Here is a 16214-nt window from a genome sequence, read left to right as displayed (position 1 = left end):
TGTGGGAGCTAGATAATGGTATGAAACAGAAAGTTGTTGGACAAGACAGACAGCATATCTCCAAAATGATCAGTTCCTGTCAGCTGAGGTAAATAAATATGAAATTAAATTCTCAATAATTATTTTCCTTAGTAGTTTTTAATTTTCCATTTCTGTTTTAATTTGAGGCAACCATGAGATATGTTCATTTCAAAGGAAGTCATAAGGTTTGACCGGTTGTAGAAAAAATGGAAATAAATGCAAAGTGCTGCTGGTGATGAGTGGCTGCATGAATAAAAGGCTTTATCATTAATCTGTAATTACCCCTGCCCACTCTGCAGTGCAGCCTGTGTGCCTGTGTAGAAGCCATTTCCCCCAAATAGAGGCTGATGTCAATGTAGTTCACCAATTCGCACACAGGGTGTCACCTTTGTGCTGTGGTCCATTTCGGATACAGGAAGGGAGATAAATTTTTAATTTAGGTGCGAACTGGTCTTTGACCGTCACGCCTGTCTGTTGTGAGGTACAAGTGGACAAGTTTGCTTCGCGGTGAAAGTAATCGTCAGCTGTGATAGACTTTTGCAGGAACTGTTGAAGATCCCTGTGAGGTGAGCGGTAGGTCTGAATGCTAGACTGCTCTGACTCTGAAGTACACCAGTGATTTTATCTTTAAAATGTATTGTATTGTATTGTATTGTATTGTATTGTATTGTATTGTATTGTATTGTATTTTACATATTATGTTGCCAGGCTGCCAGAATGTGCCTTTTGCTCGACTTTACACCTCCAGTAAATAGCTTGAAATCCAAACTGCGTCGTTGCGGAGACGTGCGCAATTAATATCTCGTCGTCAAGAAACTCCTTGCAGTGGAAATAGCTGAAACAGATGGCACATTTTATGCACACCTAACATCATATATAAAAAAGAATTCATAAGGATCATTTATTGTCAAATGCTCAGGTAAAAACACTGATTAGCAGACAGCTATTGCTTTGTTGTGGTCCAGTAATTGCCTGTGTACGCATTTGTAATGACTGCAATATCTCAGATGCTTATTTAAAATGTCAACGTGAATTTAAAACACAAGGATTTCCAGTCGGATTTTTGGTTTATTTCAGGCATGGGAGGTGGCTGCGTCAAGAGGCGTTTTGTAGTCCTTGAAAGTCCAATGAGCTGCGAGTTCCTCATAGTCAGCCAATGATTTGCGGGCACTTTCAGTAAAACAAGCCAATCATTTACTGATTCGAATGGTCGTTTCAGGAAGTGGGACAAAGTCGGCAGTCTTGCTTTTTTGTTAAGTATCTATGACAGCGAGTGAACTGTCCCCACACCACACTACTCCTCACTGACCTCCGCTCCCAAGATGGCTGGTGTGAGAGCCCTTGGTGTTCTTTCCAGATTGCTATCAAGGAGATATCCTCTCTACTCAGGTAGAAATTACCCGCATGTCGTTTTTAAGAAATACAGAAAACCAGCGCGGTGAATGATACCGAAAATGGGGCAGTTGCCAGCTGCCGTCGATGGGTAATTAGCTTGTTAGACTAGCTGTTAGCTTGGAATAATGTAACATAACGCAGCAGTGTGTGATAGTGCTCCATGTCATTTTGTTTTTCCAGCAAACGCATATGTCAGTGAAAGTCTAAGTAGACTATTCATTGAAAGTGAAGCGTGTGGACTTCTTGTTTCAGCTAGCAAACTTTAAATGTAGACTTGCTATCTGTGCTAGCTAGCTCGCTGCTACGGAATCGGGCAAATTAAGTCCCGAGGCCCCAAAATTAAAACTTAATATCAGCCTGCTTCCACTTTTGACTGTAAGGTGCATCTGTTAAGACCGTTCAGACGGGGATTTGAAGACTTGTGCCACTGATTTGCCATCGTGATAGTGACTGTTGCCTCTATGTGTCTGACCGGTAGGCGGAGAATGTAGGTGAAGGGTCATTTTCCACTGGATCGCACAGTATGGCCTAGACCATCTGAGGTCATGGCAATATAACATTAACAACTCATTGTATACCGTCTGTGTGTTGTACGACCACGTTTTGTTGGATTACTGTTGTTAAACATTAATATAATGGTTTTGATATAAACAGGAAGGGTGAAGCAGCCAGGCCGTGTGCGGCAGGTGGGATGACTTATGTTGGGCATGACTGTAATAATGCATTGCTTGCTGTCATTTTCCTTTACAGGCAGTACTTTTCGCACCTTCTCAATAGTGCCAGCAATGGAAGGTAATTCCAAGATCACATTTATATAGCATATAGGTAAAAAGTATGTCAGCCTGTCCAATGACACAGTTATTTTCTCACTGTAAATATGTACTCTATCTTCCCTCTATTTTTAGCCCGAACTCACGTGAACTATGAAGTCAAGGACAGTGTTGCTGTCGTACGGATGAACGACCCAAACTCCAAGGTGTGAGCTCATTAACGGTCAATGTGACGGCTTTCACTTCTGAATTACGCAGGTGTAAGGTGAACCTAACGATCATTTCACCTTCCAGGTTAACACACTGTCAACTCGCATGAAAGATGAGCTGAAAGATGTCATGAATGAGCTGATGGCAAACGACGCTGTCCGCTGTGGTGTCATAATCTCCACTAAGCCGGGTTGCTTCCTTGCAGGAGCTGATATCAAGTAAGATTAATCATTCGTGTGTGTCGAACTTTAGTCACTTAATGTGCATGTCTTGTTTATTGTGCAGTATTATTGTGCAGTTTCTATAAGCATTACGTCTTCTTATGTGTGGTATTGCTGCTGAAACGCAACACAAATGAGTATCATGCAACCACAGCATTGAGATCTTCTATCCTAGTTGAATTGATTGTCACAATGACCACCATTGCATTTACTGGGATTCTTTTAATACACTCCATGTCTGTCACAGTATGATCCAAGGCTGCGAGACCGCAGAGGACGTCACCAAACTCGCTCAGGAAGGGCAGAAGATGTTCAATTTGATAGAACACTCTTCAAAACCCATTGTTGCTGCCATCAACGGCACTTGCCTTGGAGCAGGCCTAGAGGTAAACAAACTATATGTTTAACTATATTGCACCTATTTGACCAGGATGATTGATAATAATGTGTTGTCTAATGGCCTTTTTTGCATTTCAGTTTGTCATTGCCTGCCAGTACAGAATTGCAACCAAGAACAAGAAAACCGCTCTTGCTGTTCCTGAAGTAATGATTGGTCTTCTGCCTGGAGCTGGTGGTACTCAGAGACTCCCCAAAATGGTTAGTACAGGGATTATATTCCCCAAATTTGCAGTGATTCTGCTCACTGTTTAAATTTTGAGACTTGAAGTCAAAAAAAACAAACAGTACGCAGGATGACAGATCATAGTATCTGAAAGCATCCTATGATGGTTAGATCATAGTATCAGGAAGAGACCTGGGAGGGCTACGCTGTGCTGCAAAATAATCTGGTTAATGCTTGTAATTGTTTACACCCCCCTTTGAGACCCTGCAAACCAGCAGACAGATTATATCTCCCTGCCCCTCATCATGTCAGGTTTTCAACAACTCTGTCCTTGGAAGGGCAGGATTATGATTAATTATGATAAAACTTCTATTCATAGCATGAAAGTTTGTTTTCTCTTTATCCACTCTGCAGAGCACAACACACCCTCAACACTGATGATAAACCGGTTCGCACGTGTTTTCTTTCATTTCTTTTTAGCTTGGTCTGCCTGCTGCCTTTGACATGATGCTGACAGGAAGAAACATTCGAGCAGACAAAGCCAAGAAGATAGGCCTGGTCGACCACCTTGTAGACACCCTAGGTAACATGACTTGACCTGTATATGATTAAAAACACTGACCCGCTTCAAATTGTATTTTTTAAAGTATTACCACCTGTATAAATTGTACTCTGAAGTCTGTAAATCTCTACTCACTGTAACACAGTAGAGTATTTTACTGTGCGTCGGTAGAACTTTAGGTGAGGATTAATCTATGCACGACATATTCATATTGCAGGACCTGGGCTGAAGAGTTCAGAGGAAAGAACAATTGAGTACCTCGAGGAAGTTGCCATCGAATGTGCCAAAGGGCTCGCCAATAAGAAGCTCAAAGTTGGCAAAGAGAAAGGCATGATGCAGAGTAAGTTGGGTTTCATTTCATTTGAGAATTTCAGCCGTAGTAGTCCCGAATAAAATCATCATGAATAAAAAGCACTACTTTACAGAGTTCATGTTCTTTCTCCGTAGAAATTCAGGACTACGTTATGAGCTTTTCACTGGTACGGAATCAGATTTACAAAACGGTCCACAATAAAGTTATGAAGCAGAGCAAGGGGCTTTATCCAGCACCCCTGAAAATAATTGAAGTAAGTAAAGCTCTCTACAAGTATTCTTGTCCATTTGTAGCAAAATGAGTCCAACCAATGTGTGTTACTGTGTCTGTTTAGTGGAAAATAGTGTTGAAATGGGTCGATTGTCTAAAGCGTCAGGTGAATAATGTTTAATTCATTTGTCGGTTAAAACACCAAACATTCATCGGCCTCAGCTTGTTAAATATGAAAACAAGGTTTGGTAGACTAACAGTCTCTTTTGTCTCCTCTGCTTTGTCAATGATCAGGTTGGTCTCATTTTAACGTGACTTTTTTTGTCCTCCTCAGTGTGTGCAGACAGGAGTGGAAAAAGGCCCCAGTGCCGGATACCTGCTCGAGTCTCAGGTAAGGTTCGTCGGCCTACATCTTGCAGAGTTTTGTATTTACAGTAGCACATTGTGCAAGTGAGCATCACCAATTTTCATGTCTGTCACAGTATTTTGGTCAGTTGTCAAAAACCAAAGAATCGGCTGCCCTGATGGGTCTCTATCACGGTCAAGTGGCGTGCAAGAAGAACCGCTTTGGAACTCCTGAAAGAGAAGTGAAGTAAGTATATATATGAAGCGCATTCAAAGCTTGTGGTTGATGCAGGACACATGTTCAACCTGCATTTGACATTTCAGATCAGTTTGTGTGCTCATGGTTACATAGATTGTCGGCACTAAGGACGAAGCCAGGTCTCATGCTCTTGTTGACACATTTACGCTGATGGCAAACAGGAGATTATCCAGAGTCTTTGGTTTAAAGGCAGTATAATCTTCCTTTCGTCTGCTGTTCTTTTGAGCTGGCGGATAACTTGTCTGTCTTTTGTTGCTTACCGCTAGGACTCTTGGCATCTTGGGAGCAGGCCTGATGGGAGCAGGTATCGCACAGGTGAGTGTGGACAAAGGTGTGCACACAATCCTGAAGGACACCACTGTGGATGGACTGGCCAAGGGAGAGCAGCAGGTCTACAAAGGGTAGGTTATCATGTCAGCCATTTTTTAGTGTTTCATTCACATCCTGACTGCACGTTTGGTGAAAAGCTAGAATAAACTTAAACGTTTAAGTCAGCAGTGAGTGATCTTAAAGTTTGCCCATTAATCATTTGACTCTTTATTTTAAACAAGACTCAACGACAAGACCAAAAGGAAGGCCATCACTTCATTCCAGAGAGACTCCATTCTGTCCAACTTGACGGGCCAGCTGGATTACAGCGGCTTTGAGAACGTCGACATGGTGATCGAAGCTGTGTTTGAAGACATTAAGATCAAGCATGCGGTCCTGAAGGAGGTGGAGGCTGTAAGTGTGACTGAGTTTAAATCCAGGACAGTCTTGTTGTATCGTTGTTCAGCTGTGACTGTGAGCTACGACCTAACAAACACTTGTCTGCAGGTGGTTCCCCCTCACTGCATATTTGCCACCAACACATCTGCTCTGCCCATCAAGGAAATCGCTGCTGCCAGCAAGAGGCCAGACAAGGTTTGCCCTCGCCTTGTAGTTTAAGTGTGTTCCTAAATCAATAAATAAACACAAAAACACTGTTGCTGAATATTTTCTGTGTCCTCAGGTGGTTGGAATGCACTACTTCTCTCCAGTGGACAAGATGCAGCTGCTTGAGATTATAACCACTGATCAGACGTCAAAGGACACCACGGCCGCGGCTGTGGCCGTGGGCCTGAAGCAGGGCAAGATCATCATAGTGGTTGGGGTGAGAACCTCCTGCCTCCATGGCGAGACAGTTTGATCCAGCCTGCGAGGAAATTCCTAAATACAAAAGCGTTAAAAGAAAGTAACATTGTTCTTTAATCAAATACGTCTTTGCAGGATGGACCTGGATTCTATACGACAAGGTGTCTGGCTCCCATGTTGGCTGAAGCAGTACGAGTACTTCAGGTTCGTAGTATTCCTTCAGTAGAAAATGCAGCTGTGAATACTGTATTTGTTTCGCGTTGCAGGGGAGGATTTGGGACCTGACGTGAACAGAGTCGGTTCACTTGAACAAAGCACATTCACTGTTCCAGGAAAGCTGTTGTTCGTACTGTATTCTTAATTTATCCATTCGCACTCGCAGGAAGGAGTTGACCCCAAGAAGCTGGATGCACTCACCACAGGCTTTGGCTTCCCAGTGGGAGCAGCTACACTGGCTGATGAAGTCGGTATCGACGTCGCCGCCCACGTGGCCGAGGACCTCGGCAAAGCTTTCGGCTCCCGCTTTGGTGGCGGAAATGTGGAGGTTCTGAAGACCATGGTGGACCTGGGATTCAAGGGTATCACATGGGAGGCTCTCTGCCCAGTTTTAGATCAACAAAGAAGGTTATGTGTACGTATTTTAGTAAAATATGTTAATCCTTGTGGGGGGTTTTTATTCTCAAGGCCGCAAATCTGGAAAGGGTTGCTACATCTACCAGCCAGGACTCAAGACCAAGGAGGTCAACCCAGAGATTGGAGACATCCTTGCAAAATACAAGATGACACCAAATCCTGCTGTGTAAGTTGGCACGGGACAGTTGTAGAAGTAATGATGCAGAGATTTCAGTCTTATATCATTTAGAAAATTACTCTTATCATTGCGAGTATAAAGGTACATGATGCTGATTTAGACAAATTGTTCAATTTATTATTTATAAGACCTGGAATTAATTTATGTTTCGATAGACAAAACAAAACCTGTTGTGTCCTGACATTACACGACGTTTTACTGCAGGTGTCTAAATACTGAAATTCTCTGTTCTTACTGAACCTTCTCACAGCTCATCAGACTCTGACGTGCAGTACAGACTCATTTCTCGATTTGTCAACGAGGCCGTGCTGTGTTTGCAAGAGGGCATTTTGAACGGCCCGCTGGAAGGAGACATCGGGGCCGTGTTTGGCCTGGGATTCCCCCCCTGCCTCGGAGGTCAGAGTTCAGACTTACCGCCCTTACACTGGGTCATTTTGTTCTGTGATTCACGTGAAGTTGAAAGGCCACAAAGTGGTAGTGAGGAAGCATTACAGGATGAAATGAGGACCTTAACCTATTTCTCCAGTGTTATTTATAGTTCAGTAACTCAGTCGAGGTGTGTTTGATAAAGGTGTCTCCTGGAAAGTCTGCCTTGAATGAGCCTAACAGAGCTGAAGCAGTATCATCAGACTTAAGTGAAAGACTTTGAAGCTCAGACCAAACACTGATCACATCAATTCACAGCGAAGTAAAAAGACAAAAAGGCAAAACTGTGGCGTCTGTGGCCACAGAGGAGCAACAATTGTAACACTCAGAATAAAATAAGAATGAAAATGAACAGTATTGCCGGTAATAAGAAGGCCAATAAGAAGTGTCTGCTTTGAAGTCCTGTGTTTGCATCAAGGTTGATTATTATCTTTATTTTAATTGCAGGGCATAACAAACATGATGATAGGAATACTGCCAAGGAGAGATATCTAAGACTGTACTGATAAAGACTGATTAGAGGTCAGATATAAAGTACACATTTAGATCATCCGACTGGCCAAACTGTCAAAGTACACGTTGACTGTTCACTGGAAATAGTTAATGGGAACCTTTTATTGGAACACTGTTTCAGTCCAGCAGAGTGATTGTAACGCTGGTTACAGGCAGAAACAGGCGAGTGTGGAAGGATAAGCTTTGGCAGATTTGATCAAACTTCCTTAATGAAACAACTTCCTGACAATAAGCCTGATTTAAAAGCTTAACCAGTAATCTGGCTTTATAAAACACCCCTCTGGTGTTTACAGAACCCCCCTATTTGACACGTATCCTTGGGAAAAGATGTCTAACTTTCTATCTTGCCGCTTCCAGGACCTTTCCGCTTCGTGGATTCCTTTGGCGCCGACAAGCTGGTGGAGAAGATGAGGCAGTATGAAGCCGTCTACGGGAACCATTTCACGCCATGCCAGCTCCTACTGGATCACGCAAAGGATCCAAGCAAGAAATTTCACAAGAAATGATCCACCACGTGTGCCAGTAGCTTTGAGTAGGACTCCGGGCCCACCGCTAGAATGTGCCTAACAATAACATAATCCACAAGGTTCACCGAGCTGACTCTAATGCAACAATCCTGCAGTGAATCCTCCTTTTATGAAGGTTGTAATGTTCAGTTTGAGACGAGTGTTTACGCCTCGATCTGTGTCGTGTTATATGCGGTGTGTAGAGAGGATACATAGAGGCGTTTGTCATTTAGCCTACGCTCACTGATGTACATGCAGTGGACAAAAGCCTCAACAAAAATGAGCTTTACAACCTTCATGGAGGTTGGATGTCTTGCAGGGCTGTTGTATATGACTGCATTATCTTTGGCTAGGTGTGCCTAATTAACTGGCAATTGGGTGTGTGATATCAACAGAAATGAATGACGTTTTTTGTACTTAAACATTATTGATTGACTTGCTGTATAGGTTAAGCTGCAGGCTAATTATTCACACATTGTTGATGTAAAGATGCTGTAGAGGCAGAATTAAAATGATTTTCCAACCTGCAAATTCATTACTGATGAATGTCCACCAAAACGTCCAGCGCGTGTCTTCTCTCTTTTTTTGTACATTAAAAACTGCGTGGCCTGGTTTGAAACGTGATGTAAATGTGAATGCTCAATAAAGTGATATTGAAGCAAAACCCGCTGTTTCTCCTCTGAAGGTGCGTTCACGTGCTAGTCGGAGGGTAATTTATCACCGTTACGGAATTAGACCATAGCTGAGTGCCATGAGGAGATGCGCTCCAATCCGATGCGCTGCGCAGGTCACATGTGTCGTTTCCATTGTCCGCAGAGCAGGGTGTGTTCCGCGGGGAGGCTGTGTGGGCTGGGCCGGGCTGGCTGGGTGTTTTTCCTCCAGCAGCATCCTCTCATATCTCATCGCATCGTCTTCTTTCTGAAGGATGCTGAGGGCGGAGGAGACGCTGCGTCCGTCGGGATGATGAAAGCGGCGCGCATGAGGTGTGTCCGTCCTGTCTTTGGCCGAATGAAGTAGAAGCTGCTCGCACCTGTGCGGAGAAGGAAAACTGAGGACCCCGCCCGAGAAAATGGCTGTTTTAACGCGATGCTTTTAATCTGTGACCGAAATGTCTAAAAGCAAACACTGCGAGGCGGTCAGGGTGGTGGTCCGCTGCCGGCCCTTCAGCAAGAGGGAGGAGAAAGCGGACAGTGAAAACATCCTGGCCATCGATGACAAGCTGGGACAGATCACCATCAGGAACCCGAAGGCACCACCTGATGATCCCATGAAAGTATTCACGTTTGATTCCGTGTACGGCTGGGATTCAAAGCAGGGCGACATTTATGATGATGCGGTGAGACCTCTGGTGGAGTCCGTCCTCCAGGGCTTCAACGGGACCATATTTGCCTACGGCCAGACGGGGACAGGTAAAACGCACACCATGCAAGGGGTTTCCAACGACCCAGACATGAGAGGGGTTATACCGAATTCATTTCATCACATTTTCACACAAATATCCAGAACTCAGAATCAGAAATACCTGGTGAGGTCATCCTACCTGGAGATCTACCAGGAGGAAATCAGAGACCTGCTGTGCAAAGACAACAACAAGAAACTGGATCTGAAAGAGAACCCGGACTTTGGTGTGTACGTCAAAGACCTGTCTTCAGTGGTGACGAAGAACGCCACAGAGATCGAGCATGTGATGAACATCGGGAACCAGTCCAGGTCCGTGGGCTTCACCAACATGAATGAACGCAGCTCACGCTCCCACGCGATCTTCGTCATCACGGTGGAGTGCAGCGAAGTGGGCCCGGACGGCCAGGACCACATCCGCGTCGGGAAGCTGAACATGGTCGACCTGGCGGGCAGCGAGCGCCAGAGCAAGACAGGTGCCAAAGGGAAGCGACTGAAGGAAGCAGCCAAGATCAACCTGTCCCTCTCCGCCCTGGGGAATGTCATCTCCGCCCTGGTGGACGGGAAGAGCACCCACGTCCCGTACAGGGACTCCAAGCTGACGCGCTTGCTCCAGGACTCGCTGGGTGGGAACGCAAAGACGGTGATGATCGCAACAGTGGGGCCATCGCACAAGAACTTTGACGAGTCCCTGGCCACGCTGAGGTACGCCAGCAGGGCCAAGAACATAAAGAACAAACCTCGGATTAACGAGGACCCCAAAGATGCCCTGCTGAGGGAGTTCCAGGAGGAGATCGCGCGCTTGAAAGCGCAGCTGGAGGAACGAGGGATGCTCGCCAAGGAGAGGAGGAGGAGAAGGAACAGCAAAAGACTGAGTAAGAGCATGGCCGGTATGGAGGAGGAGATGCTCAGAGAGAGGGATGCGGATGTGTGGAAAGCTCTGGAGGAGGAACAAGAGGTGAAGCATCGCACGAAGGAGGGAGGAGACGTCCCCAGGGTGTTCACCTGCCAGGGAGGAGGCGAGAAGCTGAAGCACCTGAATGAAAACAGAAAAAGCGTGGAGGACATGCAGTGGGACCAAGATGCTCTGGAGAAGATCATCGAGAAATATAAGGTACTCGTGAAGAGCACGTGCCTTGTTGTAATACAGTACAGCGTCTAGTAAAGGAGACACAAAAGAAATTTGCATAAATAATTCATGATAGTTCTTTGTTTGCAGGCCATGGAGAGCAAACTGTTGGTTGGAGGAAAGACTATAATAGATCACACCAACGAGCAGCAGAAAATGCTGGAGCTGAAGAGGCAAGAAATTGCAGAACAGGTAAATGATACTGATTCAAGTAATCCCACAGCAGTTCTCCATATGAACATACTTTTGAGTCCATGTAATACAACCCAAAAACAGATACTGATGCTGATAGAAATACATTAAACACTGTTTATTGAGGGGCGGCACGGTGGCGCAGCAGGTAGTTCGCGTGCCTCACAACAGGAAGGTTTGGTCCCCGGCCTTTCTGTGTGAAGTTTGCATGTTCTTCCCGGGGGTTCTCTCCGGGCACTCCGGCTTCCTCCCACAGACCAAAAACATGCTCATTAGGTTAATTGGTGACTCTTAATTGTCCTTAGGTGTGAGTGTGAGCATGAATGGTTTGTCTGTCTGCATATGTTGCCCTGCGATCGACTGGCGACCGACCCCGCCTCTCGCCCGTTGACAGCTGGGATAGGCTCCAGCATTTTTCTTTTTCTAAATATTTTATATGCAAAAATAATGATATTGAAACTAGAAACCCGATTCCAGAGAAGTTGGGACACTGTGAAAAACATAAATAAAACAGATTGTGATCATTTGCTAATCTTTTTTTGACATATGCTCAACTGAAAACAGTACAAAGACAATCTATTTAATGTTCATTGATTTTTGTAAATATCTGCTCATTCTGAATTTGATGCAGGGACACGTTTCAAAGACTGGGAAAGTCCAAACAGGCGCTCCAAAAACACCTGTTTGGAACGTTCCACAGGTAAACGGGTCAATTGGTAACAGGTGGTAGTATCATGATTGGGTATGAAAGAAGCATCCATGAAAGGTTCAGTCGCTCACAAAGAGGATGGAGAGAGGTTCATCACTTTGTGAACACATGATTGTATAAGGGATATTACTACATGGACTCAGGAACACTTTTTTATTCATGTTTTTCACCGCGTCCCAACTGTTTTGGAATCCGGTCTTGACTGATCTGAGACATTGAAGGTTGTGCTCTCTGTGCGTCTCTTTAATGGACCTGAATGTTCTGTCTGGTTTGCAGATAAGACGGGAGCGAGAGATCCAGCAGCAGATGATGCTGCAGGATGAGGAGACTTTGGAAATGAAGGAGACGTTCTCCTCCCTGCAGCAGGAGGTGGAACTCAAGACAAAGAAGCTGAGAAGGGTAAGATGACTCACCCGCTGACGTGTCCCACTGTGCCATTATTGCAGAGGCAATTCATCATGATTAAGTCAGTCAGTCTTATTTGCAATTAATAATCCGTTTTCCAAGAGAAACATCAGTACGGGAGGTGACACTGCAGGTACCCAACTCTCACTTCCTGGTGTTCAGGAATAATCACATTCTGATTGGCAGAGAAGATTATTCTTTTGTTCAGTGTGCACTGGTAATTGAAATGCTCCCGTTCTGTCCAGTTGTATGCCAAACTACAGCTGGTGAAGGCAGAGATGAGAGATGTCATTGCTGAGCACATCACAACCAGACAGGAGCTCGAACAGACACAGACTGAACTGACCAGAGAGCTCAAGTACAAGTGAGTGCACATAGACGCAGGACTGCGCTGCTGCCTTCTCCTCTTCATCACACGCGACTTTCTGTTTCATTTCCATCATAACCGTGAATATAAAGGCAGAGAGGAGCGTTAAAAAGGATTGTTGTTGTGCTGCTTAGACCAAAGAGTTAACAAAGCACGTTGTTTAATCATGGCTGCTAAAGAGCTGTGGTCATAAAGAGTCACTGTGGTTACACATTTCAATCTGTTATCACTGGATGCTATCAGACAGTATCACACTCATAAATGTTTTCTGGACTGTAATCAGCAGGCTTGCAACAGTATGAGATTTTCACTGTGCAGTTATTATCGTGTATATTATCGTTGGCACTATTATCAGCTACATTGACCCTTAAAGGAATGAAAACAGGAGGATTTCCTGGCTAAACAAACATTTCATTAGGATTCCACAGAATATTATGTTTGTATGTATTGATAAAAACTTGAAATAAATATTTTTAACAACACAGATAAGGTAGAATTAAGCACCACAATGTCATAATTATACCTTTTTTCTTCTTTTTCTTTTTTTTTTTTTCATTTCCCACTATAGCTGCTGTGTATCTAAATGTTGTTACGATCAAGAGGTGAATCAATGGCGTTTGAGTGCATTTTGTTCTTAAGGGATCAGTCAGGATGTAAACTGAGTCGGCTGGGAAGGAAAGGCTTGCTGCTGCTTGCTAAGCAGTTTGTTTAATGGGCAGAGGGATGACACTATTTTCTCCATTTTCCAGGCGTGAAAAGTTGAGTGTGTTGCTTTAATGGAATCCCTCCTGCTGACGGAAGCTTGCATTTCATATTTCAGGTATCTTTTGATCGAGAATTTTATACCTCCAGAGGAAAAGAACAAGATCATTAACAGGCTGCACTTTGACAGTGAGGAGGATCAATGGAGACTCCAGCCGGTCCTTCCAGAGAGGTAAGTGGATCCATTTCACATTGCTGACATGAACTACTGTACATGGGACAGTAGAGAGAGAAAAATCCTCTGAAGCAAATAGGAAATCAGTAACATCAGTAAACTAATCAACTTACTTAGTGAAATCCAAATTTCCGCATCAGTAATCGAATAGACCATAAAGAAATGCAGCTGTGAGGTGATGACGAGTTTGAAATGTTTAACTCTAATAGTCCTATTTTTTTCTTCCTTATATTACACCTGAATGTGACTGCACCTTCCTTCTCTATGGGCTGTCACTCAGCATTCTGGGAAATGTAGGAAATCAGTGACAGTACAGTATAAATAGATTAAGCAGGCTTAGACTGCAGCATTTAAGCACAAATGATAAAATCCTTCAATAAAAGCCATAGATTGATTGATTACTTTTGCATAATTGTGATCAGAGCATCTTTCAAATTATTATGATGGCATAAGCGTTTGCATCAGCCAGCCCCGGCGTCTATTCTGGCTCAACCACTGGAGGGCGCCAAAGTCAGACGTTTCTCAGTCACACAGAGATGGACTGTAAAGCAATCTGACCAGACATGCTTTAGATAATTTATGCATTCTGCCTTTCCAAGAAACAGACACCTTTATATAAAGAAGAAGCAGACAGCCTTGGCGTTTCCCTTCTCTGAGACGGTTTGAAAGCTGAGGGGAGGTAACAGGAGAGATTTGTCTGGTGGCAGCTGATTGGTTGACCATTTAAGAGGCACCATGAGGTTCCAGGAGTTTGCATCTTCACCACTAAACCAAGTCTAAGTGTATTAAACTGAATCCTTCTTTTCACATGTCTTGATCCCAGTGCACCCACTCAGGTCAAGAGAAGGCCTCTCTCCGCTGTGGGATACAAGAGGCCGATCAGCCAATATGCACAGATGGCTGTTGCCCAGGCAGCCGGGGCCCCGTGCAGATACCAGGTCAGTGCTCGGACGTTCATGGGGGCAGTTGGCGAGAAGTACAGCGCAGAAAGAGATGTGATATAGCAGTCTTTCGCAGCCTACTTCCATGTTCACCGCCTCCTCCTTTGCTGGAAGATGTGAAGATGCTTGTAGCCATGGAAACGATTCACAGCATTAACAGTTGCATCTTATGCCAGAGAACAATCAATAAGGCTTCACAATAGATGCTTTCAGTGAGTCTGAATGGATCATGCACCTGAATCAGTGGAAGGGTTTTAATGTTAAACAGGTGGAAGAAGCAACCAAAAATGGACTTAAGAGATTAGCAGTTTAGGAAACAGGAAGTCTGTGTCATATGTAGTCAAGCTCTTATAAGCTCTTATAGCTTTACTTTGGTCTGCTCTTTCAGGCTGAGAACATCATGCTGCTGGAATTAGACATGTCTCCACCGACCATGTTCACCTTGAACCTCAATGGCGCTCACCTGGAGAGAGCCTTTTCTCCCAGGCTGATGCAGGACCTTCTGGTAAACGTTCCCATTGTTAGAGGGAGGACCAGTGCGTCGTCACGGGTCAGGAAGTCCCAATCCTGGTGAGAGAGTGGCTGAGAGGGGCGGACGTGTGTGAAACACGTGTGTTTCACGTGTTTTTTGAGGGTTACATGTTGTCATCATATGTTGGGTCAGTCTTAATGTACAGTTATAAGATCATTCATAGTGTCAGATAACTAAGGGGTAGGCTGAATCTAAATGCAGAAAGTGAGTTTTAAATCACTATACAAGTGTCTTCGCATGTACAAACCACTTTACATTTCTGGTGACCAGTTTCCCCCAAAATACCAAGGGAGTTTTCTACATGCAAACCCACTGCTATTGAGTTTTAAATGCCACAGGTTTCTGGTCTTAGCTTCAGCTTTAGCTCATCTTTATAATGGGATTATTATGGGTACAATGCTATTGATCAACCCTACTAAGTCCTGCAATATTTTTAGAATTTAAACACATTGCATCTTAAATAGTCGATCTTTTTTTTTTCATGGTCTACAGGTATCAAGCACCGCAAGCAGCAGCCGTCGCATCATCCTCATCATCCACCTCTCTGACATCCGAATCTCAGAGTTTCTCTCCTTCTCAGAGACAAAGGCCATCTTCTGCTGCCTACCTTCCCCTGGGTGGTCCAGCTCAGACAAGCCCCTGATACGTGTCTTGATCTCATCTTATGCCTTGATTTGATTTGATTTGATTTGATTTGATTTGATTTGATTTTTATTTTTTTGAGAAAGAATCCCTTTAGTAAGCATGTACTCAAACTCAAACAGAAACAATATATATTGTTTCCTTAAAAAAACATGTAGTTTCTTGTGGCTTACGTCAGTCTCAGTGAATAGCACAGCCAAAACGTAATCTCCTCAAATCAGGTTTGACACAGTAAACTGTTCGGAGGATCTTTACAGTTCGTATTTGTAATTTGGTTGAATTTATTTCTTTTTTATTTTAACAGCAACACTTTAATCGCATATTTTCTAGAACATAAAAACCTGTAAAATATACCTGGTCTTTGCCATAACAGATGAGGAAGCGAGGGCCTCAACTCTTGGGGGGAGCGCCATAGTTTAGCCTGTATGCTTGATGAACTGTTGCTTCAATTTCTAGCTAATGTAATTGTGAGCCAAAAATGTGAAGAAAGCTTGTAATGCTCTCTTGATTAGCTGCCTTATTTTTTCATAGTTGTGAAATCGTGCAAAGTCCATTTGCTTACACCTGATAATAAACATGCTGAAATGATCTCGAGCTGCTTACTGTATTTTCCCATGATCTGCGGTTATGTTGCGGTCTTCCTGTGATCCTGCTCCTGATTGCTTTTGACAGCTTTATAAATACATGTGGGAAACCTGAAGACTTGGAAATGACAGTTATATACA

At 43.9% G+C, this 16214-nt stretch overlaps 2 protein-coding genes across 3 annotated transcripts; both read left to right on the top strand.

Annotated features, from left to right (window-relative positions):
* The first annotated feature begins 434 nt into the window (after positions 1-434).
* Positions 435-8901, top strand: hadhab (hydroxyacyl-CoA dehydrogenase trifunctional multienzyme complex subunit alpha b). 2 transcript variants are annotated; one of them, XM_070978618.1, is made up of 20 exons: positions 435-587; positions 2167-2208; positions 2322-2392; positions 2481-2614; positions 2865-3003; positions 3095-3214; positions 3660-3762; positions 3959-4081; positions 4189-4307; positions 4599-4655; positions 4747-4856; positions 5135-5269; positions 5420-5591; positions 5685-5771; positions 5860-6000; positions 6117-6185; positions 6364-6559; positions 6666-6780; positions 7043-7188; positions 8089-8901. In XM_070978618.1, the coding sequence occupies exons 2-20, from the start codon at positions 2202-2204 to the stop codon at positions 8235-8237; spliced, it is 2193 nt and encodes a 730-aa protein (XP_070834719.1). In that variant the 5' UTR covers positions 435-587; positions 2167-2201; the 3' UTR covers positions 8238-8901. The 2 variants fall into 2 exon arrangements, with proteins under 2 accessions (XP_070834719.1, XP_070834718.1); XM_070978617.1 differs by lacking the exon at positions 435-587 and adding an exon at positions 1210-1410.
* A 126-nt stretch (positions 8902-9027) lies between these two features.
* Positions 9028-16077, top strand: kif3cb (kinesin family member 3Cb). Its single transcript, XM_070978616.1, has 8 exons — positions 9028-10749; positions 10855-10956; positions 11942-12064; positions 12316-12434; positions 13258-13371; positions 14198-14312; positions 14704-14885; positions 15340-16077. Exons 1-8 carry the CDS (start codon positions 9346-9348, stop codon positions 15488-15490), a joined length of 2310 nt encoding a protein of 769 aa, XP_070834717.1. The 5' UTR covers positions 9028-9345; the 3' UTR covers positions 15491-16077.
* Positions 16078-16214: the final 137 nt, after the last annotated feature.

Source organism: Chaetodon trifascialis, chromosome 14 (genome assembly GCF_039877785.1).
Source record: "Chaetodon trifascialis isolate fChaTrf1 chromosome 14, fChaTrf1.hap1, whole genome shotgun sequence".
NCBI classification, from domain to species: Eukaryota; Metazoa; Chordata; class Actinopteri; order Chaetodontiformes; family Chaetodontidae; genus Chaetodon; species Chaetodon trifascialis.
Note: the sequence above shows the minus strand (reverse complement) of the source record. Positions and strands in the feature narration are given on the sequence as shown.

Coding starts and splice junctions, on each gene's coding strand:
- hadhab (XM_070978617.1), top strand. CDS start 1,344: ATGGCTGGTGTGAGAGCCCTTGGTGTTCTTTCCAGATTGCTATCAAGG. Junction 2,393..2,480: donor TGAACGACCCAAACTCCAAG/GTGTGAGCTCAT, acceptor TTCACCTTCCAG/GTTAACACACTGTCAACTCG. Junction 5,270..5,419: donor GAGCAGCAGGTCTACAAAGG/GTAGGTTATCAT, acceptor ATTTTAAACAAG/ACTCAACGACAAGACCAAAA.
- kif3cb (XM_070978616.1), top strand. CDS start 9,346: ATGTCTAAAAGCAAACACTGCGAGGCGGTCAGGGTGGTGGTCCGCTGC. Junction 10,750..10,854: donor AGATCATCGAGAAATATAAG/GTACTCGTGAAG, acceptor CTTTGTTTGCAG/GCCATGGAGAGCAAACTGTT. Junction 10,957..11,941: donor GGCAAGAAATTGCAGAACAG/GTAAATGATACT, acceptor TCTGGTTTGCAG/ATAAGACGGGAGCGAGAGAT.